Source organism: Leiobunum rupestre, chromosome 7, assembly GCF_980474605.1.
Source record: "Leiobunum rupestre chromosome 7, qqLeiRupe1.1.hap1, whole genome shotgun sequence".
Classification (NCBI taxonomy): domain Eukaryota; kingdom Metazoa; phylum Arthropoda; class Arachnida; order Opiliones; family Sclerosomatidae; genus Leiobunum; species Leiobunum rupestre.
In genome coordinates, this window is record NC_143390.1 from 31655384 (window position 1) to 31677807 (window position 22424).

Consider the following 22424-nt stretch of genomic DNA (forward strand, 5'->3'; position numbering starts at 1 on the left):
TTATCGAAACCGTGTATGGTCAGAAGTAATAAATAAGTGTGGCAATTTCTTATCGAAGTCGTTTATATGTGGCACAAAATAATATTATCGCCTTCTTTAACTTGTATATAGTTTGTATAGTTGGTCCAGAGATTTGGTCTCATTCGATAGAACTCTTTGACGCGCACGCAGTGCCGTTAATTTCCGCCCCCTCCGACCAACCCCCTTAAAGGGAAAGTGACCGAAAAAAACAAGTTGGTCTCATTCGATAGAACTCTTTGACGCGCACGCAGTGCCGTTGTTTTTCGCCCCCTCCGAACAACCCCCTTAAAGGGAAAGTGACCGAAAAAAAAAGTTGGTCTCATTCGATAGAACTCTTTGACGCGCACGCAGTGCCGTTAATTTACGTCCCCTCCGACCAACCCCCTTAAAGGGAGAGTGACCGAAAAAAACAAGTTGGTCTCATTCGATAGAACTCTTTGACGCGCACGCAGTGCCGTTGATTTCCGCCCCCTCCGAACAACCCCCTTAAAGGGAGAGTGACCGAAAAAAAAAAGTTGGTCTCATTCGATAGAACTCTTTGACGCGCACGCAGTGCCGTTAATTTACGCCCCCTCCGACCAACCCCCTTAAAGGGAGAGTGACCGAAAAATTAGTTGGTCTCATTCGATAGAACTCTTTGACGCGCACGCAGTGCCGTTGATTTCCGCCCCCTCCGAACAACCCCCTTAAAGGGAGAGTGACCGAAAAAAAAAGTTGGTCTCATTCGATAGAACTCTTTGACGCGCACGCAGTGCCGTTAATTTACGCCCCCTCCGACCAACCCCCTTAAAGGGAGAGTGACCGAAAAAAACAAGTTGGTCTCATTCGATAGAACTCTTTGACGCGCACGCAGTGCCGTTAATTTCCGACCCCTCCGACCAACCCCCTTAAAGGGAGAGTGACCGAAAAAAACAAGTTGGTCTCATTCGATAGAACTCTTTGACGCGCACGCAGTGCGGTTAATTTCCGCCCCCTCCGTCCAACCCCCTTAAAGGCCGACTACATAAATCTTCGGTTTACTATGTCTTTCACCGGAAGTAGGCTGACTGCATGGCACACGTGTATTGCAGTAAGCCTACTTTCAGTGAAAGACAGAGTAAACCGAAGATTTATGTAGTCGGCCTTTAAAGGGAGAGTGACCGGAAAAAAAAGTTGGTCTCATTTGATAGAACAAAAAAAGTAAAAGATAGGAATCGTCTACGCTCACGTCTACGTGAAAGAGTGAGACCAAAAAATCCAAAGCAGTCGAACTTAGGGCCTGTTGCAAAAGTCTGCATTGCTAGAATCGCACATTTTAAATTCAATGGGCTAGCACTTTGGCTAGGGCTTTTGCAACAGGTCCTTAAGCTGCAAAGTATGCGACCACGGGGACAGAATCTCCGTCTTGCCATATTCTTAGTACATAAATACATTCTAGCGGTTGTTAATAATCCATGTTAAATATCTGCTCTAAGAAAATACCAATTTAATCACCGAGATAATATAAAATTCGAGAATGACATATTCTATTAATTTATGTTCTGCAAAATTACATTAATGGGTATTTTTTTTAATGAATTTCCGAATTTACATGACTTTTGGTGCCTAAACTACCCACATGTTTGATATAAATTTCATAAAATAAACACATTTGAATCCAAATTTAAGAATTTATTTAAATCATATTTACATTAATTTCAATAATTTAAAAGAATTATGTTCGTCGTGTTTTGCTTACCTATTTCACCTTTGATACTTTCCGTCTATCTAACGATAGGAAATCACATGGCCTCAACAGCTTTTGTATTGGTTTGCCAACCCAGGTATCCCGAGGGTGGGTGGTGGCCACTCTTTAACATATGATGGTAAATTATATATCAAACAATAGGAAATCACATGGCCTCAACAGCTTTTGTATTGGTTTGCCAACCCAGGTCTCCCGAGGGTGGGTGGTGGCCACTCTTTAACATATGATGGTAAATTATATATCAAACAATAGGAAATCACATGGGCTCAACAGCTTTTGTATTGGTTTGCCAACCCAGGTATCCCGAGGGTGGGTGGTGGCCACTCTTTAACATATGATGGTAAATTATATATCAAACAATAGGAAATCACATGGCCTCAACAGCTTTTGTATTGGTTTGCCAACCCAGGTATCCCGAGGGTGGGTGGTGTCCACTCTTTAACATATGATGGTAAATTATATATCAAACAATAGGAAATCACATGGGCTCAACAGCTTTTGTATTGGTTTGCCAACCCAGGTATCCCGAGGGTGGGTGGTGGCCACTCTTTAACATATGATGGTAAATTATATATCAAACAATAGGAATTCACATGCGCTCAACAGCTTTTGTATTGGTTTGCCAACCCAGGTATCCCGAGGGTGGGTGGTGGCCACTCTTTAACATATGATGGTAAATTATATATCAAACAATAGGAAATCACATGGCCTCAACAGCTTTTGTATTGGTTTGCCAACCCAGGTATCCCGAGGGTGGGTGGTGGCCACTCTTTAACATATGATGGTAAATTATATATCAAACAATAGGAAATCACATGGGCTCAACAGCTTTTGTATTGGTTTGCCAACCCAGGTATCCCGAGGGTGGGTGGTGGCCACTCTTTAACATATGATGGTAAATTATATATCAAACAATAGGAAATCACATGGCCTCAACAGCTTTTGTATTGGTTTGCCAACCCAGGTATCCCGAGGGTGGGTGGTGGCCACTCTTTAACATATGATGGTAAATTATATATCAAACAATAGGAAATCACATGGGCTCAACAGCTTTTGTATTGGTTTGCCAACCCAGGTATCCCGAGGGTGGGTGGTGGCCACTCTTTAACATATGATGGTAAATTATATATCAAACAATAGGAAATCACATGGCCTCAACAGCTTTTGTATTGGTTTGCCAACCCAGGTATCCCGAGGGTGGGTGGTGGCCACTCTTTAACATATGATGGTAAATTATATATCAAACAATAGGAAATCACATGGGCTCAACAGCTTTTGTATTGGTTTGCCAACCCAGGTATCCCGAGGGTGGGTGGTGGCCACTCTTTAACATATGATGGTAAATTATATATCAAACAATAGGAAATCACATGGGCTCAACAGCTTTTATAACACTTTTCCCACCCGGGTCTCCTGATGGTGGGCGGCATCCACTCTTTAACTTAGGGTGGAAATATATATATATCAAACGATAAGAAATCACGTAGCCTCAACAGCTTTTGTATTAGTTTGCCTACCTGTGTCTACTAAGGGTGTATGGGTTTGCCCACTCGAATACACTGATGTGGAACTAATATTACGGCCAGGGCCGACTGGTTTAAACATCACTCTGACGGCTTTTGCGCCACGCGCACTCCCGTCGTTGTTTGTTAAGTTAAACCGTCAGCCGCATCGAGGCGAAAATCTGCCGCGATAAGCATTCCAAGTAGAAGTATGGATTCCTGAGGTTAGTTTGGCAAATTTATACAAATCAGAACAATTTTTGTAAGTAATTTTTTTCGTATTTGAAACCTAAATACGTTTTAGCATCAAACTATCGTAACTAGGCTTATTCACACAAGGTTTTCCACGACGTGTTCATCATTTTGTTGGCCAGGTTTTGTGACCGAGATATCTCTAAATCTCTAAGCTAAATAATATTTTGTAGACTTTTTTTCGATTGAATAAAACCAAAAAGGATAATATGCGTATAAAATATACATCAGTAAAATTATTTTTAAGAATATTTTTCGTCACGATGTATTTTGCGAAATCGAGTAAAAAATTGTGCTTCGCAAAAAAAGTTGGGGAAAATGTAGGTTGGTGTAAATAGACCTTAAACTTAATCGAAAAATTGTCTACTAACATAACTAGTTTTTTCACGTAATCATTAAGTTCATACTGCAGTAAATAAAGCCTTTCTCGTTCTGAACTTCTGATTACGCGATCGCTTTGCGGCAGATTATCATTAACCGATATCGTTCAGTGTCATACTTACGTCTTTTTGTTACTTCGCTTCTACAAATAAAAAATAAACAAACATGAAAAATAACGTTAAAAACATTTTATTCGTAAGAAGACATAAATAAGATGAAGTCGTCACTAGAAACATGAAAAAATAAAAATACATGGCACTGTCGTAAGCCATATGTAGTTTAAAAATAACGTGAAAAGTCTTATATTTTAACTTCAGTTTGGTGGTGTCGAATACTGGTGATTTTAACCCTTTTTCGGTGGGTTAATTTGTACAAATTCGTCTGTGAAACGGGCAACGTTAGTAGCGGAAAACGGTTTGAATCACACTTTGCATAAGATCCAAGAAATTGAACATGCAACCGTCGTATTGTCCCGCGCAGTTGGCCGTCTCCTGTCGACCATAGCGAGCTGCTAACTGGTACTTGGACACCACCCTCGATGGATTGGCGGATTCGGTGTAAGGCCTGATATTTAAATGAACAAAAAAATTGGTTGTAATTGAAATCCAAATCATGTGATATTGTTTCACACGAAACATACAATAAATGGACCAAAAAATGGGAAATTTCGATAATCCTTACATTAATAAAAGGATTACCTTGGGAACATAATCTCGTGATAAAGGCAAGAAAACAGCGATAAATTTTGCGCGTTTTTAAAGTTCGCTTCACTAATTTCAGTTTCCCTTCTATAAAGTTAAGACACGGTTTTCGTCACGGATATGGTAGTGACTTTAAGCTAGGAGCAACAAACACAGCACCCCACCCAAGGATAATGCAACCTTCAAAAGTCGTGCATTTTCTTGTGTACATTTTTCATTGGTTAGACGCTTTCGCGCCTGCTGCCATCGGAAGGGGAAAATTCGGAAATTGGCTTCCCTCTTTCCGTGAAACGTTCAGCGTAAAGGCTCGTCCAATGAAATTTGTACACAACACTGCGTTAGCGTACTTAAAGGCTAGCTGCGTTTTCCTTGTTTGTTTCTCCTAGCTTTAAGCAAGTCTCGGCTCAAGCTTCCGACTTGATAGTTAAGCCACAAGGGTTTTGTAATCAGGTCTCTCATTTAGTATTGTGCTATAGCAGCTTTTAATTAGTTTCTATCTATACCAATAGAAAGAGCCGAATTTACGTCATATCCTGTAGACAAGGTTTTATAAAAGTAAATGATTTTAAGGCATTATGTTAAATATGATGAAACTAAAGCAAGCAAAATTGAGGTAAGGGTGAAACGAAGTAATGGCGTTTATTCCTTAGAAAGAAATTCCGCGACGAAATGAAATACGACGTGAAGAGACGGGGAAAGGGGAACGCGGAAGAGGCCGGGCTATAACAGAGCGGCAACACAGACACATAGGCGGGAAAAGGATATAAAAATTCCGGGATAACTTACGGGAACAGTAGTTGAATGGCCAAACCCATCAGGCCGTATTTCTTGGGTTGATGGTTCGCTTCGCAAATGCTCCTTTTCATGCATTCCTGAGGTTCGAGTCTTGGCAAACTAGGAAGGTCATCCAACGAATTTTCCACCTTGGACATGACGAACTCCGAGATTCCGATCAAACCGTTGCTGAAGAAACTACTTCCGTTTCGTCCATACGCTGATCGTTCCTAATTATACACCAAAAGGTTGTCATTATTTGTTATTTTGACACGCCAAAATCAGTACAATAATTTAAGATTGAAAGGTTTTCTAAAAGGAAGACTTGTACACCAAAGACGACATGGTTTTACGAGAGAGAAACAGAGAGCTGAGTACCTGGAAACTTCTTCCGAAAGGAGTGACCACAACCGGGTAAAAGAGAGCGAAAGCACCCAAAATTACTATTCCCAAGAGAGCTATGTTCCCTATGTTAACGGCAGATAATTTGGTGGGTCCTCTGTTAAGGCGACCATGTCCGGGAACCGTGACGGTAAAGAGAGGGATATTTAAAGAGAAGGAAGAGTTGAAGTTCCGGTCCACCTGCAAAGCGCTCATGACTCCTCCCCCATTCTCTTTGATGGTCCTGGCTGATTCGGACGGACGGTAAGCGGAATATTCGAAAGTGTCCGCGACATCTTCCACGATGGCGTCGTCCGCGTGATGACCCGACGATGCCCATCCGACGAGCGCCACTAAGAAGCACAAAGTCGTCGTGGAATAGAAGTTCTTCATGGCCTATGGATATTTACGATTATGGATACGATATCAACACTTCGACCGTTAGTTCAACAGTAATCTCTTTCAAGTAAGTGGGATCTATTTAACCAAACACAAATTATCACAGATTTTTTTCAATATAACTGATAATATATGAAATCATTTTTTTCACCTTATCTTAAAACAAATTTGTGAAAGAACTTTTAAATAAAATACAATTTTCACCAAAAAAACTAACGATTTATTTACTCACATTTTTGACGGTCATGATAAAAACAACGCTCATTCGATGGTAAAAAGTAGCAGACTGCGATGGCCGGAATACCGCGAAAAACAGGTAGATGACTTAAAAAAATGTGGCAGATGAGAATATCCCGAAAACGTTCTTTGCGCTAAACAGTGGCGTGGCACGCGGGGTAACCGTTCTTCGGCGTTTCCGACGCCACTTAGTGTTATATAGCCGTAAGCTGTAGGATGTTGCCAGACTACAAAGTTCCGAGAAACGGCGGATCTGAAAGAACTAGTCACATCGTCGTCCCCGAAAACCAGAATATAGCTCTCGAGGTGTTTGGCGAGGAGGGGAAGATGTTTTTTAGACGTCACCCTGACCTGGAACGAGTTTTTTTCGAGGAAGGGGAAAAATAAGTGTAGTTCGACGACCGTCAGACGCAGAGCCCCGTTCCACGAGTACGGTTGTCCTCCCTCCCCCCAAAATTCGGCTGGATTTACCGTACTTTCCCCAGCTTGGAGGTCAAGGTGAATTTTGCGAATAAACACACCTGGGAGATCGGAATGTTAGAGGTTACCCTTTTGTTACGCTTCGTATACTTTTGTAAACCCTCGCGGTTTCGGGTGTTGGGATTCAACATCCGATAATTGGGGTTTAGCTTAGTGAAAGGTTGAACTTGCTAATGACGGCTAATAGTGGTAATAACACTGAGGTATTTTCTCTTTGTGTATACGACAAATTAGCGACTGGATGAACTAGCTAGATTTCTTTAATGTTCAAATAATTTTTGGTAATGTCAAAAAATATATATATTTTAAATATTATAATATTAGACAGGTTAAGTCAGCATCAGAATAAGGTCAGAAAATGTGTAGGAGTAACTTTCAGGAGGTGCAGCCTGCACACACAAAGGTACGTGTACACAAGTACAATTTACACCTACACGTTTTTGGGCGCTTACTTAACCTCTCTATTAAACTCAATTTCTTAAAAATACTATTGAAATCCCTACAACCGATACATATTAGCAAGAATGTATTTATTTATACTCAGGGAGCAGTGGCGTAACTAGGAACTACGCCCCCCCCCCCCCCCCGCGAAAAACGACTCGGGGCCTTTTAAAAAGCAGCAATTTTAATCATAAACGTTTGGGGGCCCCCTAGTTCGTAATTTTTAATAACCAATGAGATTGCAGTATTATTTGATTTTATTAGAGCGGAGCATACCGGGGGCCCCAACGGGTGGAATTGGAGAAACGCTAAAAATAATCTCGACATATCCATTCTCCCAGAGTATAAATAAATACATTCTTGATATTAGTAAATGTGTATTTGTATAAGTAACAAAATAAAAGACTTTTATAAAAAAAAAACACCATTCCGTATTCAGGGGTACCAACTGCTTCACGAGAACGGACTGATCAATTTGGAAGTACCAGCTTTAGTTGGATTGAAAACTTGGATCCTCCTGTCTATATAATTATTTGAATTTTTAATTTTATGAATGCTTATCTAAAATAAAGTCAATAAATGTGCAAAGAGTATACAGGGTGTTTCAAAAGGTTATGCAAAAATTTGAAGGAGTTGTAGGGGTGAGTTGAGAAGTATGCCTGTTTTTTCCCATTTTCCTACGATGAGTTAAAAGAGCGCCAGAGAGTTTCAAAGTGGGGCCTACTAGCCCCTGGAAGTAGGCCACAACAAGCGCAAAACCGAGCAGCAGGGAACTGCGAACATTAAGGTTTGGGTTCGTGTGATAGGTGAAAAGGGACTTTGTAAACAAAGCGAGGTAACCAGCGTAAAAAAGTAAACTTGAACTTGAGATAAAACACGGAAAAATAGGAAAATTGCTCCCGTGTTTTTATTGAATAAAAATATTTAGTCTTAAAGCTTGTAATATTTTAAAAGCAATAAGTCCAATTTCATGAACTTAGTAAATTAAAATAAATTAAAATGAGTTTTGCTAACTTTCTATTGGACTCGACTAGAATGTTTTGGTGGTTCCTTTTAACTTAACATTGCGTATATACTTATCTCCACCATTCTCCCCCTATTCGGCTTTTCGTTGCTATGTAACTCGTTTTGAAATTTTTAATGTTTAGGCTAAGTTTCTCTTTTCGTTGTTATAGTCGCAAGCCAGATTTCCCTCATGGTACTGACGAGTCCCAAATAGGACGAAACCGGTCTACCGTTGGAATTTCTGGCTATTTAATTTAATTTAATTTAATTTAGTTTTTAACTCGAAGATCTATTTGCTCCGAGTTTCGTGCCTTTTTGTTTGCTCGAAGACCTATTGGTACGAGCAATTAGTAGGTTTTTAAATTTCTTCAAATTTGTTTAGGGTTTAGACCGTTTAGCTTTATTATCCCTTTTCTTAATGGACTACACTACTTATTCTCTAGAATGTTTTGGACTCGAGCAGGACTCGTAACGATTTTTAGATGACTCGAGACAAGTAGCCACGGACATTTATGTTAATTTTAAATATTAAATTTCAATTTGAACAATTTTTTAATCATCTCTTACATTAACTTAAAAACGCAAGCGGAATTTTATCGAAAAATTAATTTTGTGAAACGCAAATGTTTTTTGGAGCTAGATGGCGTCTGTATAAATTGGTACGAAATTCAAATATCACAATAATAGTGCGAACGCAGGCTGTGAAATCCAGCGAATTGTCCAAAAATCTAAAATTTCGCCAGAAAATTAAAATTTCTTAGTAAAAAGCACTAAAATGGGATTTTCTACAAAGACTATAGTATGTAAGTTGTAACTTGAAAAGTTAACAATGCTAATGCTAAAGCCATAAGTGGTATTACTCTAAGTCGAGGGGCTAACCACTCTTAGAAAATCTGTACACCGGATTACGCTTAGATTAGCACTGCCAAAGGCAGGGACTTCAAAGATAACGCGTAATCCCATTAGTACAGTCAAAGGTACGGTTCTGTACACCGATTACGCGGAGTGATCAGCCCCTCGCTCTAAGTACCCAACTTCGAACGGGTTCTATGGGGGCTATGCGAGGGGCTAACCACTCTTAGAAAGTCTGTACACCGGATTACGCTTAGATTAGCTCTGCCAAAGGCAGGGGCTACAAAGATTACGCGTAATCCCATTAGTACAGTCAAAGGTACGGCTCTGTACACCGATTACGCGGAGTGATCAGCCCCTCGGGGCTATGCCTGTCCGTGTGCCAAACTCTCTCTCTCTAAAATAGAACTATCTATACCTGCTACTAAAATGAATGCTAACCATTGCCGCGGTAGGCTTACGCTTTAGTGCTTGGGGTACGTTCAGTAACGCTCATCAAAAACATCGCTGAGTAATCGATGCCAACATTTTGTTACTGTACGATTTTTCACGTTTCCGATTTGACGTCACGATAGGCATCCGATGCTCATCAAAAAAACCATCTCATCGAGAAGGTTTTTTTGATGACTTGACGTCAAACCCTCCTACGCATTGTAACCCGGCCACCTGAATTAAAAAGGCTTTAAAAGTCGCTCGATGACTTAGGCCTAGGGTGGTGCCTTGGGTATTAGCCTAGCTGATTATTATTATTATTATTATTTATAGCCGCCATCTTTAAAAACAGCGCTGACTAAAATAACACCGTTCAGTAACTTCCTACGTCACTATGACGATGAGCGGTCATCAAGCAAACATCAAGTAAAAAACCGATTTTTCCCAGATTCGCGTTACTGAACGTACCCTTGGATACTAGAAAACCGAAGGGGGAAGACACAAGTTGGCAAGCCAAAATATACCTCTCCTCGGAAGAATTGTCCCTAGTGGTATTAATCTCTCTGATTATTATTATTATTATTATACCGTGAACAATTGGTGGAAACCCTGCCATTGGAAGTTGAGAGGTTGCTAAACTCTCAGCATTTGGTCCGTCCCAAAAGTCAACAAGAAAAAGTTGGAGAGAAAATGCACGTACACACAACCAATATAAACATAACACAACCAACACTAACATAACCAACACTAACATAACACACTCAACACCCACAACCGTCATAACACAAACTAAACATTTCCACCCTACACATAAACATTAAAATAACGTAATATCCAATCAAACTGCATCCACACTGTCGCGACGGTGAGCGGAAAACAATCAAAACCAAACCCAACCGCATTGTAATCCGTTAACGCTCACCATCAAATGGTGGTTTTGCCATCCGTTAGACTTCGCTCCCTAATTCCTAGCAACTGCGAACGCAAAGAGCCCTAGCAACTGCGAACGCGGTGATTTCAACACAAAGCGTACGCAGTGATTACACTTTGCCCCGAAAATGCGTACGCGTTCGCAGGACACACACACCCACCCACAGACACGGTGATTGTATAACCCCTCCAGGGTACAAAGTACCCTCGGAGAGGTAAAAACGAATGTCTCTGGAGTTACCTCTCGATTCCCGAGGCTCGGCTCGATTCGCGGAGAGGGGATAGTTTTGAATATTCTTTCCCCCTAAACCTCCCATACAAGAGAAACGGCCCAACCCTCCGCCCGTTAATTCCCGTTTGGCACACTAGTGGCGGCCACTAGCAGAAATAAAATTTCATTATTTCTTATAATTAAGATAGATAATAGGGGAGAGATAAAGACTATAGTGAGTCAATTACACCTTTCAAAAGAGACGCTGTCGCCTTCTACCAGCAATACCTTTATTTATTACCTTTACCTCTATAATATTGGAAAACAAGACATAGCGCCATCTGCTTATCGTGCGGATGAATTAATTTCCCAGGGAACGAGATGGCGGACAAATGTGCCACAGTAGCGGCTATCGACCATCCTGCGCGGCCGATGGTTTTTTTGCCTCACACCAAAAGCTACCTTAAAACACGGGTTTCGGTTCTGGTTACGGAATCTTGGCAGGTTTCATGGAACCACTTTGTTTCGGCTCGGGGCGTCGGGTGGTACAAGACTGATCCGTCACGGGACTGTATTGCGGGTCTTCAGTTGCCACGTTGGGAAGACTCGTTAGTAGCACGTGTTAATTGTGAACGGCCTCCAACTGCTGCGGTCAGTGGCGTAACTATACCGTCTGAGGCCCGTGGCAAATTCTTTGGATGGGACCCTCCCAGTAAAAATCGTCACATTGTTTAATTTTGTTAAAAAATTTAGGCTATTTCTGAACTCGCTTGGGCCCTATAGTTACGCCACTGGCTGCGGTGCTTTTCCGTTTTCGCTTAAGAACGTCTTCGGTGTGTCGCTCCGGTCAGTGCGCGGCGATAAAGACGCTTCACCACATTCTTTTTGAATGTCGGGCTGCTAGAGGTCCCCCCATTCGTTTTTGGCGTCGCTTACGGCAGATGACTTTCTCCACTCTGTATCGGGTCTCCGTATGGCCTTTTCTCGAGGTGTACTACCGATTATTTCGGACGGGTGTAATCTGCTCCGCGCCTTTGACATTCGTTAACATTACCGGGTCCAATAGTTTTGTTTTTGGTTTGTTTATCTATCTTCTTATCGCTGTTTGTATATACTTTAAATTTGTTGTCTAATTCTGTATGATGCACATAAAGTCTTGAAATTGTTTTTTATCCCTCCTACCAGTCACTTTTAAGTTTCGACCTTAGACTGGTAACTGAGATTTCTTGAGTATCGTTATACAGGGTGTCAACTTAAAAACGAAAAATGATAAATATCTTAAAAACGCTTCTTATGAAAAATTTCAAATTTCTATGGAACATTCCTTGTGCACTTGTGCAGGGGGGCATTTACTAGTATAAAATGATGCCACCGTCGGCTACGATAAATGGTTCTGCTCGTTTAACAACGGCGGCATAATTGAACTGTTGTAAAATATTCAGTACTTATTTGATTTAGTCACATTAAAACTAATCAGATTACTTAACCCACAGGTATAACCAAAATCGCCACCAAATCACTACTCACCCACTTTTTTCCTCCAAGGCAGGAAAATTTCAGGTTTCCTTTTATTAGTTACTTTCATGTATTTTCATTTGGTTAGTTGAAAGGCTAGTCCCCACTCTTGCTATAGCCTTCCATCTAGGAGCAACAAACACAAGGAGAACGCAGCTAGCCTTTAAAGTTTAAACACGCTAACGCAGTGTTGTGTACGAATTTCATTGGACGAGCCTTTACACTGAACGTTTTACGGGCGGGAGGGGAGAAGACAATTTTGGAATTTCCCACTTCAGACGGCAGCAGACGCTATAGCGTCTAGCCAATGAAAACTGTACACAAGAAAATCCACGACTTTTGACGGGTTGCGTTCTCCTTGTGTGGGGTGCTGTGTTTGTTGCTCCTAGCTTCCACATTGTCAAGGACCACTTTTAAATGTTCTTGTAACATTACCGCATGGAGACCTGATGCCCAGATGACTAAATCATCTGCGTGTTCACCGTGAAGAACAACAACAGGGCATTCTTTCGTAATATCGGCTAATTGGACCTTAAAAAATGTAGGACTGCAAAAAAGAAAATTATCAACCTTCACTGCCGCATTCCTCTCAGTCAGGTAGCTCCCAAGTTACCGATGAGGCCCAGGTTCTGTAGCTTCGTTAGTAGCTTTAAGGTCCAAGAAAACAACAATGCAAATATGTCCCTTGACAAGAGTTAGCTGAGCTTCTTGTGTCAATCTTCGAATTTTGTCAGTAGGTCTGTGACCTTTTTGGAAACCCGATTGGATATCGAGAAAAGCGCCTCTACTCTCCAAGAACCAATTTAGCCTATTTAAGCCAAGCTTATCAAATATTTATCTGTAAGCCTTGGTTTCCACTTGCGCGTGTAGTGGCGCTTCACTCAACTTTTGGACGTACAAACGTTTGGGCGCGCAAAAGAAAAATATATTATGACGCGCCTTAGTGTAAACCAAGCTTAAGAGTTTGTATGGCGTGGATTTTTTCCCGGTTCACAAATTAGATGTAGGATCGCGTGTTTCCATTCTTTTGAATAGGTGACCGCCTCCCACAGGCTGTTGTAGAGGTCTAATACCGTTGCGCGAAATTTAGCTGGTAAGCGCCTTTAAAATAATGTTGGAGATATCAATTCATCTGCTCCACAAACCGTGTTATTTGTGCTATTAGTTCTATCTGCGTGAATCTGACGTTATAGATTTACTCTGAGATTAGGTCTACCGTCTCCAGCTATGACGATATTATCGGTGGGAGGAAGGCTCGGAGGAAGGTGTGTCTGGTTTTGCGACCCTCGCCGTCTGATGATAGGTGATATTACCTTGTTGTAGCCTGTAGGGTAATTTCTCTGGCAGAGTGGGAACCCTTACTGAACCATTTTACAGTGGGTCCCAATTAAATCTGTCAACTCCTAGATTAAAAACTTTACAATCTTGATATTCCAATGTAGGATATAGTGAAATTATTTGCCCGCCTCATAATGTTTTGGCGTCGGTTGTGAAAGGCACTGCGCCATTTAGGTGGTGAACCGTAAAACCGTTGGAAGCGAGTGAATGCAGTATCAAGCTGTGGTGTAATGGGGGATTCTCCTGTAAAAAGTTGGGTCATTCCTTGATTAGAGATTTTAAGTCGTCGATACCCAGGAAGACCATTTGTGTCGACTTTGGAGGGGACTGCGATAAAGAGTGCTGCTCGACGGCGGATGATTCTCTGGCTGCCTTTGCCTGTGAAGCGGGTGCACTTGATCTTTCGAAGTTAACCACCGATTTTTAGCTCGGAGAATTTCGCGTTGCTTACGAGTAACTCTTAATTCGCCTTGGGACAGTTCTCTGGCTTCCGTCAAGGGCATATTTTCAGTTTTCTGGATGGATAGAACTGATTTTTCCAGTTGGAATTTGAACATAGCCGATCCTAGCAGTTACGCGTGTTTTTACAGTTAACACATCGAAAAGGATTCTCAGCCCATGTAGCACAGATCTCGTGTTTGACTGTCGCCCTATAACAACCCTACCTCTATATCTCCAAGTGCCAATACACTTCGATTTTTAATTTTTGTTCTGCCGAAGCAACCATGATCAGAGAATCACCGCTTTTTAATACCTTTGCTTCTAACCCCCCTTCCAAAAGTCGATCCTTTGTAGAAATCTCCACGAATTTTTCAATCCTTCTTTCGGTGTGAGTTTAAATAGAGCCGCTTCTTTGTACCTACGAGATAAGATGTCTCCCCTGTGGTCGGACCCCTTGTGCGTGCTGCGTGCGTTTTTCCTTGATCTGACCTCCTTAAATTTACCCAAAATGGATAATTTTTCGTATCCACTCTCCTCGGTCGAATTCATGCAAGCATCCTCGATTACTCGCAACATTGCCGTTTGTGGCACCTTTAACCCAATCGCGCATAGAGATACGTTCTAGAACGCCTCACTTGGTGACGCTGGAGTTTCGAAAATTTTTATTTTGATGACGTGTATTTTCCCCCCTCTACTACACCCTCTTTTTACTTTGCGAAAAAATTATCAGTAGAAAATATAACGATCTGGCACACTTTTGGTAAAATGTACTAAAGATTAACCGTTCTATAAATTTTTTAGCAGGTCTACGAAATTTTGCATTGACGCTTTCGCCATCCGTTCAGTGGCGTAGACAAGGGGAGGGTTTCCGTGTCCAAATCTCCCCTTGGGCGTAAATTTGTCTGTACGGAAATTTCACCCTCTTCTCGACCTTTTGGGGCCCTTGGCCCAAGCTAATTTTGGGTGCGAGTGAGCGCTCCCACAATTTGTAATAGACAAATGGCTGGAAAATAAAATTTCCATGTAGACTTGGCGTATATTTTAGTGGGTTCCGTAACAATTACTTAGGTGTATGAGCTAACAAGTTGAGTTATAATGTATTGGTTTTGGAAAGAGGAAAGGTATTTTTTGACACACAAAGATCTACATTTTTGATACAATAAAGATCAACATTAAAATGATTGTCTTTACGGAATCTTTCTTGGTACCAGCCACGATGGAAAATAACTGGCTTTGCTCAGAAATGGTGTGACCCTAGGCAATTAGAAACGATATGTGTCTGGTATTGGCAGAAATAAATGAACCGAAGTTTTCGAAATAGCTCTCAGAATAGAAGGGCATTTTCCTGATGAAAATGATGATACAATCGAGTCAAATAAAAGCTAATTTCCATCCCCGTCGTTTGACGCGATAAATGGAACTTGTATGTATAAAAAATAGTTTCATAAAAACAAAAACTTTCGGTTTTCGGCCTAGGAGCGCGCAAAATTTCAAATTCGAGGTCAAATTGTATCTTCATAAGGAAAACGCCTCCAACATGGGGAGTATAGGAGTCTGATAACTTCGGTTCATTTAGTTTTGGTATTGGGTAATCCTTGATTTTACCCCCATTATTAGCCCCCCGGAGTCTCTGTTACTCTGCTGGGACATATTGAGCGCGTAATTTACGACTCCTTTATCCTCCCTGATCAAATTAACCTATTCGACAAACAGGTTTCTCTGATACGTTTAATAATCGTTATTGAACGCGCACATAAATGCAAATTTGTTAGCTACCATTTCAACTCGCGACCGAAAACTATAGCTACACCCCCTTTGGTTCGCCATTGAAACCTAGAAAGGTAGTGGCTAAAGCAGACGCTATTAGTTTTTCGTCATCGTTATTGGTAAATTTGACTATAAATAATAATACTTGCATTTTAATATAATTTTGGCATCGTTTGCTTATATTTTGATAAGTTTATTAGAGAAGCTAGTGCTCATTTCGGTCGCGAAGAGATAAATTTAAACAATATAATCTGTTTAATAAATGAAATTAAATGTTTGATGTTGAACGCAGCCCGAAAACATATTTTTATCAGCTGACTTCCGATATATTACGGATGTAGGCGTGTCTTAAAACTGTCGACTTTTTAGTCGATAAGGTTTTTCTGGAGACTTTTATAGGTTTAACTTCCTAAGCCCTTCCATTTAAAATTTGCAAAAATTAAATTATAATATTTAGCTCCTGGATAAAATACTTTAAACAACTAAAATGGGATGTGACGGGGGAACTATTCCAAGACGAGATGAGCTTGTTCGAACAAAGAAAAAACCTGAACAGGTATTTGAAATTTTTTATTGTTAGGCCAAGGCTTAGGTCGTCGAAAATTTTTGTTGGGCTTCAAGATATATTCACAAATGCACACAAATGTATTCTTGGCTTGAGTTGTTTTGAAAAAAACCGAGATAATTATATTAGGACAATATCATGCCATCTTGGATTAATAATAGAAGCTAACGCGTTAGCTTCTATTATTAATCCAAGATACTATAGCCATTTTTTAGTTTGTTCCGTATGGATTTTTTCTATGTTGTAGTTTCAAGTAATATGTCAACCTGAATTATTGGTGTAATAGAAAAATACTCTTGAGCTTTTTGTAAATGACAAATTTATTCATGAACAGCGAGTGGTACACATTACAATGATGGTACTATATCAGTTTTAATTCCTAGATTCTATTACCAAGTTGCAGCTGATTATTCTAATTTCTATGATATTGCCAACAATCATACATCTCTTAAGTTCAGAGATAACTAAGTCTAACATATATGCGCTTATAATTGTGGATAAAGAAAAAATTTATTCATAATTGCACCTATTAAAACCAAATTATTGTACTTCTTCAGGGTACAGTTACTTTGCTGTTCTCTGAATAGCTGCCTGTTTTTTGCCTATTCACAACTACAAAACTGGCAATTATTAATGTGTTAGTAATGTTGAATGGGGGTTTGTTCTTTCATACATTGGGCTTTTTCATAATCACAAATTTTAAATTTCTGTTGGTGCTGTCAATAGATTTTCGGCATTTTTTCCACATGTCTTGGAACTCTTCTTCCGTGTCTGTGTAAAATCTTCTTACAGCGCGCTTAATCTTGTCCAGTCTATTGGGTTCTAAAGCTTTCTTTCCCATTACCCCATTACAATTTGAGGAGATTCGTTCTTCCAGAGTAAAAACTTCCTTCATTAAGACATTGGCAAAGCTTGTGGCCGTGCTGGATTTTCCATGCACGTACCTGAGGTAGGCTGAAGAAAATTCTCCATCTGGACCAAACACAGCCGGTTTTTCTGGCTCTTTTGATTGGCTTGTTTGAGTGGTTTTTGAGGCAGGTGTAGGTTGATGGTCCTGAGCTACGATATTTTTAATCGCGCTATTCAGGTTGAGGTTGAAATTTAGAGTAGGGTTAGTATTGCTAAAACTTGAGATTGGAGCTGTAGGCCCATTTGAACCTTTGATTATTCCACTCTCAGCGAAGGATCCTCCTAAAGTACAGGTATTTCCAGTATTTGCACTCTCTGTCTGTGGTTTGTTGGTATCGGTTGAGCTTGTTTCTCTCACAATGTTGGACGTCTGGCTCGAAAGATTTAGAGGTAGTTGTGGTGGTGAAGTAGATGTTGGAGGAACCATTGTAACAGGTAATGGCTGGAATGGAACGATGGCTCGGTGAATGCTAGTCAAAATATTGCGGCATTCTTCCATAATTCTATTTTGATTATGGATGGCTTGAAGAAGCCCTTGCATAATTTCCTGATACTGATCGCTGTCCAATTCATCAGCATCCATTGGAGGTAACAAGGGGTAATTGAGGGGTACACTACTTGCAGCTGCGAGACCCATATTGGCTGCCAAATTGAAGGTTTCGGGAAATACAAACGAACCACCCGGTCCAGTTTGTAAAAGTGATGGATAGGTTGCAGTTTCTGGCATTATCGAACGAGAGGTAGAATCTTCCAGTGCGATGTGTGATGGCAGGATTTTTGGAGTACTTGGGTTTACTAAAACTACAGCTTCTCCAGAATTTGTGGGCTGTTGGTACTTATGATGAAGATTTGAGAGAAAGCGATCTGAAATAATTGCTTTTTTATATTTTTATACTTTTTAAAATTTTTACTTCAAATTTACCCTTATGGCCTGCCTGAGATTTTTTCATCATAAGCTTTTTCCGAGGTAAATATTGTACATCATGTAGTTCCCTTTTCTGTTAGGTGTTAGAAAATTAACATTAGCTCATTCTTTTATCCAAAAGTTAATTGATTAGTTATACCTTATTTTTTGAGCTTTCCATTTCTTGTATTTGTGAGTCTCCACATTCGACTTTATCCAAAGTTTCTTCCATTATTTTTATTATATTTATTTCAGCGTACTTAAATGAGCCTTTAGTTTTGAGGTCAGTGCATTGAGCTGGTGAATTTCTTTAATATACCTAAGAAATGTTTAATTGTTTACGATCATCAACACAATATAACCAGAGTTATGATAAATCATGTCATGACCATATCTTGCTTTTCGACCCCTTTAAGATCCCCAAGGGCGAGGTAAACAAAAGCACGTGTTATTTATCCGCATTATGGGTAGAAAACCATTTTAGTGGAGCGCTTCATTAAATGAAATAAGACTATAATGGGTATCGATTTTCGAAGCCAGACATCTTCGATTTTCGGTCAAGGCGACCAATCGCCTTTTTATTTTCCCGGGAAGCCGCGTTCCGTTCGGCGGCTTGATGAAATTTTTGTCGCGGCGGCGTTCGACAAAGCATTTTCGCCTCGCCGTCGCCTCGTAAGAACCCCTCCTCCTCACCCCCATCGCGCTAGAAATTTGGCGACGCGGGCCTACTCCTGCGAAGCCACCGGTTTAGCTATGTTACATTCACGTAACGAAGGGGCTATCAAGTCGCCGCCTATCTTTTTTCCCCAGTAAATCTTTCGAACGTAAGCCTTTTCGGTGCTTCTTTTCATAGCCAATCATAACGGGCAATCCAGCAAGGCCCTTTTTAATATGCATATTTCATAGTAGGAATGGGGGGATGATAGGGGGCGTAATAATTCATATTTTTCCGCTTACCTTCGTGAGCGAGCCCTGCCGCTTGGCATTTTTCGAGCGCCACCGCCTACGAACTCGCGTTGTAGCTCTCAGAGGAGGAAAATACTGGCGCCCCTCTCATTTGCTACCCGCCCCAGTCGCGTCACTAAGCGCTCGTCTCGTCTCCTCCAAATGGGGTGATACCATTTTTCTAGTGTCGGACCCCACTTCGTTCTTTTTGGCGTCGACCGACCGTAATGGCTTCTTTCACTCATTCCTTTCGTTGACACTTCTTCCCCACACGTTGCTCGCGACTATTTATTCCCTATTTAAAGCATTTGACAAATTCAAAAACGTTTAAAGAATTTCATCCATACTTTTGACATAACCCAGACATCAAAATCTATCACATTTAATTCTGATATTTAAAATAAAATTTAACAATAAACATTGTCTGAATGTATGTATTTGTCAACACAGTCATTCTCCTTAAATACATATGAATACATCACTTGTTATGGGTGGAGATAATTTATTTATTCATCCCATACAAACTTCCAATAATAAGGGGGTCTTTAAAAAAATTAATTGTCAATTAACTTATTTTAAATTTATTTAATTTATGTAGAAAGACAAAGATGAGGAAGCTGTAGCTAAATGGAAGAATTGCGCCATTACACAAGAAAACTTAAAATCCCTTATTGTTTCCTGCGAACTTGGAAGGTATTATTATACTTCCAAAATGTGAGACATAAGATTTAATTTCATAATTTTCTCTTTAATTAGGCTTTACAATAAAGAATCTGTGTTGGAATATTTGTTAAATAAAGACCCTGCTTGCGAAGTAGCGAAGCATATTCGGTCCTTAAAGGTAAAACCGTGTTACCTCTCACCTGAGTGTATAAACTTTTTTTTTAAATTCTTGTAGGATGTGGTTGAGCTTCATTTGACTGAAAACAATGGATTCAAAGAAAAATTAGCTGATTTAGGTGATGAATATGTGGATAAACAAGCATCAAAATACATATGCCCAGTTGTTGGACTGGAATTAAATGGAAAACATAAGTAAGTAATTCAATTTTTATTTCTTTCGTGGATTACTTTCATATAATTTGGTGTAATGCATTCCTTTCATTATTATAGGTTCTGCTACCTTAAAAAATGTGGTTGCGTTCTATCAGAAAGGGCCATGAAGCAAGTCAAAAGTGAAAATTGTCACAAGGTATTTAATATTTGAGTCTTCGAGTCCATAAGAAATGGATTTGAACTCTTTAGAGGTCAATTAAAGTCCAAATTTTCTAATAGTCCTATTTGAGCCCTAAATTTTATCCTAACCATTTAAAATCAGAAAAAAATATTTTAACTAATAATGCATTATGTACTTAACTAATTATTACATTTATATGACTAATTTGAAATTTCCAATTGGTATTAAAAAAATTACAAACATTCTCGAAAACTTAATTTTATTATCACATTTATCAGGGATTTATCACTAATGTATAAAAATTATTTGCGGAATATTTGTAAGCAAAGCAAAAACAGATTCGCCATAAAATAATACTCTCTGGCATTTTTCATTTTATTTATCGAGTAAAAATGATTTTTGAGTACTCGCACAGCCCTAGAATTTATAGCAATTATTACAATATATTTTTCATAATATAGTGTGGAAAACCATTTGAAGAGGATGACATTATAATCTTAAATGGCACGGATGAAGAAGTGGATGTTTTAAGAACTAAAATGGAACAAAGACGACTTAAAGCCAAACAAGATAAGGTGTAATATCCATTTTGTTGACTTTCTTGATTGAAAATTTCATGGTACTTCAGGCTTAAATAAAAAATTTTGTGGTTCGTAGAAATCTAAGAAACATAAATTGGAAGATATGGAACCTGTGGCATCAGGTTCTGGTTTGGAAAAGAAAATTAAACGAGAGGATAAAGCTAGTATACCACCCAATGAGAAAAAGAAAGTAACAACAGCATCAGCAGCTGTTTCAAAACCATCTAAAATTGTTTCTACAACCAATAAATTAAACTTTCTTGGACAAGAAAAATTATCCAAAAGTATTGCAAAGAATCCCAACGCTAGCGAGGCATTTAAATCTCTCTTTACTAGCCACAAAACTGCATTAAACCAACAAAAAGCCCACTGGGTTACTCACAACCCTTGTTTCTATTAATTAATAAAAAATTGTTTGGAATGTAGATATGGATTAAAATCTTTGTAAAAAGCATTTTTTAATAAAGGGGAAAACATAATACAGAAAAAGCACTTCAAATGTTAATCTTTTCACTTATTATATTGGGTAAGTCACGGATACCATTTTTATCAATGACACGGAGATTGAATATTGGTAAATTGACCAAGAATCGATGTTGAATTTCTTTGATGCACTTTTTTATCAATGATACTGCTTCTTCTTCTGTCATGTCTGGAAAAGTAAGGTTAATTTTAAATGAACCAATTTATTTCAATGGTAGAATTATTGTACCTGGTCGGTAAAAGCGATCCATCACAGATGTGCAAAAAAAACCTCCATAGCCATGAGCAGCGAAAGGTAATTTAGACATTGTTGCTAGGTAGTCCATGTAATACAACTCTGCACCAGCATCATCATCATAACCAGCCATTAATAAATTGACTCTGTATGGTGTCTGAAATGAGTATTAGTATTAGTTTCATAGTCATCATATTGGGTGTTTGAATTCTACATACCCTACTACGTAAATACTCCGCTAAATTTCTTCTGGTAAAGTTGGCTGCTGCAGTTGGAGATAACTCATAGCCATTTCTCATTTTGTACAGCTGAATATTCTTAGCAATAAATTCTGCAAATTGAATTGTATCGCCAGCTTCTCCGCAAATAAGCATTCCCAAACGATCGCTAAGTTTGTAAAGCTTGTCATCATCTACAAGAATCCCATAAAAATGCTGCATCACCTTCCTAGGACTTGGTTTGTTACTTGTAAAAGTAGTCATTTACTGATTTTTACCTTGTTTCATGTTCCAAATGCTTTGAATCGCGCAACTATCAGATGCCAATAAGACAAAGTCCTTACAAGATAACCCAATTAATGACTGCATACTTCAAAATTAATTACTTAACTTTAATTTAAAATAGATAATTTCGTTTTGTAGAAATCAAGAGGTACACCTAAAAATATACCGCTGTGTTCCAGAGTTGCCAGATTAATTTTAAGGATCCCGTACACCAGCGTTGCCAGATCGAAAATCTGAAATTATCGTATCTAGGCCAAAAAATTATCGATTTTCCTGGAAAATTATCGTACAATTCTTTTTAGCGCTAAATTTTAATTCATACATAAATGCGTTGAA

The 22424-nt window shown here is 39.4% G+C and overlaps 4 protein-coding genes across 6 annotated transcripts; 1 reads left to right on the top strand and 3 right to left on the bottom strand.

Annotated features, from left to right (window-relative positions):
• Positions 1-4055: 4055 nt before the first annotated feature.
• LOC149936065 (uncharacterized) lies at positions 4056-6201 on the bottom strand. 2 transcript variants are annotated; one of them, XM_090154053.1, is made up of 3 exons: positions 5940-6201; positions 5370-5587; positions 4056-4446 (listed from the first exon to the last, which is right to left on the bottom strand). In XM_090154053.1, the coding sequence occupies exons 1-3, from the start codon at positions 6129-6131 to the stop codon at positions 4281-4283; spliced, it is 576 nt and encodes a 191-aa protein (XP_090010179.1). In that variant the 5' UTR covers positions 6132-6201; the 3' UTR covers positions 4056-4280. The 2 variants fall into 2 exon arrangements, with proteins under 2 accessions (XP_090010179.1, XP_090010178.1); XM_090154052.1 differs by having other exon boundaries at positions 5736-6201.
• A 9886-nt stretch (positions 6202-16087) lies between these two features.
• LOC149936066 (replication termination factor 2) lies at positions 16088-21353 on the top strand. The gene is made up of 7 exons (XM_090152897.1): positions 16088-16342; positions 19708-19802; positions 19866-19950; positions 20008-20144; positions 20223-20301; positions 20748-20861; positions 20944-21353. The coding sequence occupies exons 1-7, from the start codon at positions 16274-16276 to the stop codon at positions 21265-21267; spliced, it is 903 nt and encodes a 300-aa protein (XP_090009023.1). The 5' UTR covers positions 16088-16273; the 3' UTR covers positions 21268-21353.
• LOC149936067 (uncharacterized) lies at positions 16736-19204 on the bottom strand. 2 transcript variants are annotated; one of them, XM_090154228.1, is made up of 4 exons: positions 19122-19204; positions 18325-18483; positions 18183-18258; positions 16736-18124 (listed from the first exon to the last, which is right to left on the bottom strand). In XM_090154228.1, exons 2-4 carry the CDS (start codon positions 18394-18396, stop codon positions 17019-17021), a joined length of 1254 nt encoding a protein of 417 aa, XP_090010354.1. In that variant the 5' UTR covers positions 18397-18483; positions 19122-19204; the 3' UTR covers positions 16736-17018. The 2 variants fall into 2 exon arrangements, with proteins under 2 accessions (XP_090010354.1, XP_090010355.1); XM_090154229.1 differs by lacking the exon at positions 19122-19204 and having other exon boundaries at positions 18325-18873.
• Prosbeta4 (Proteasome beta4 subunit) lies at positions 21309-22285 on the bottom strand. Its single transcript, XM_090152898.1, has 4 exons — positions 22082-22285; positions 21804-21997; positions 21580-21742; positions 21309-21519 (listed from the first exon to the last, which is right to left on the bottom strand). The coding sequence occupies exons 1-4, from the start codon at positions 22170-22172 to the stop codon at positions 21362-21364; spliced, it is 606 nt and encodes a 201-aa protein (XP_090009024.1). The 5' UTR covers positions 22173-22285; the 3' UTR covers positions 21309-21361.
• Between the last annotated feature and the right edge of the window lie 139 nt (positions 22286-22424).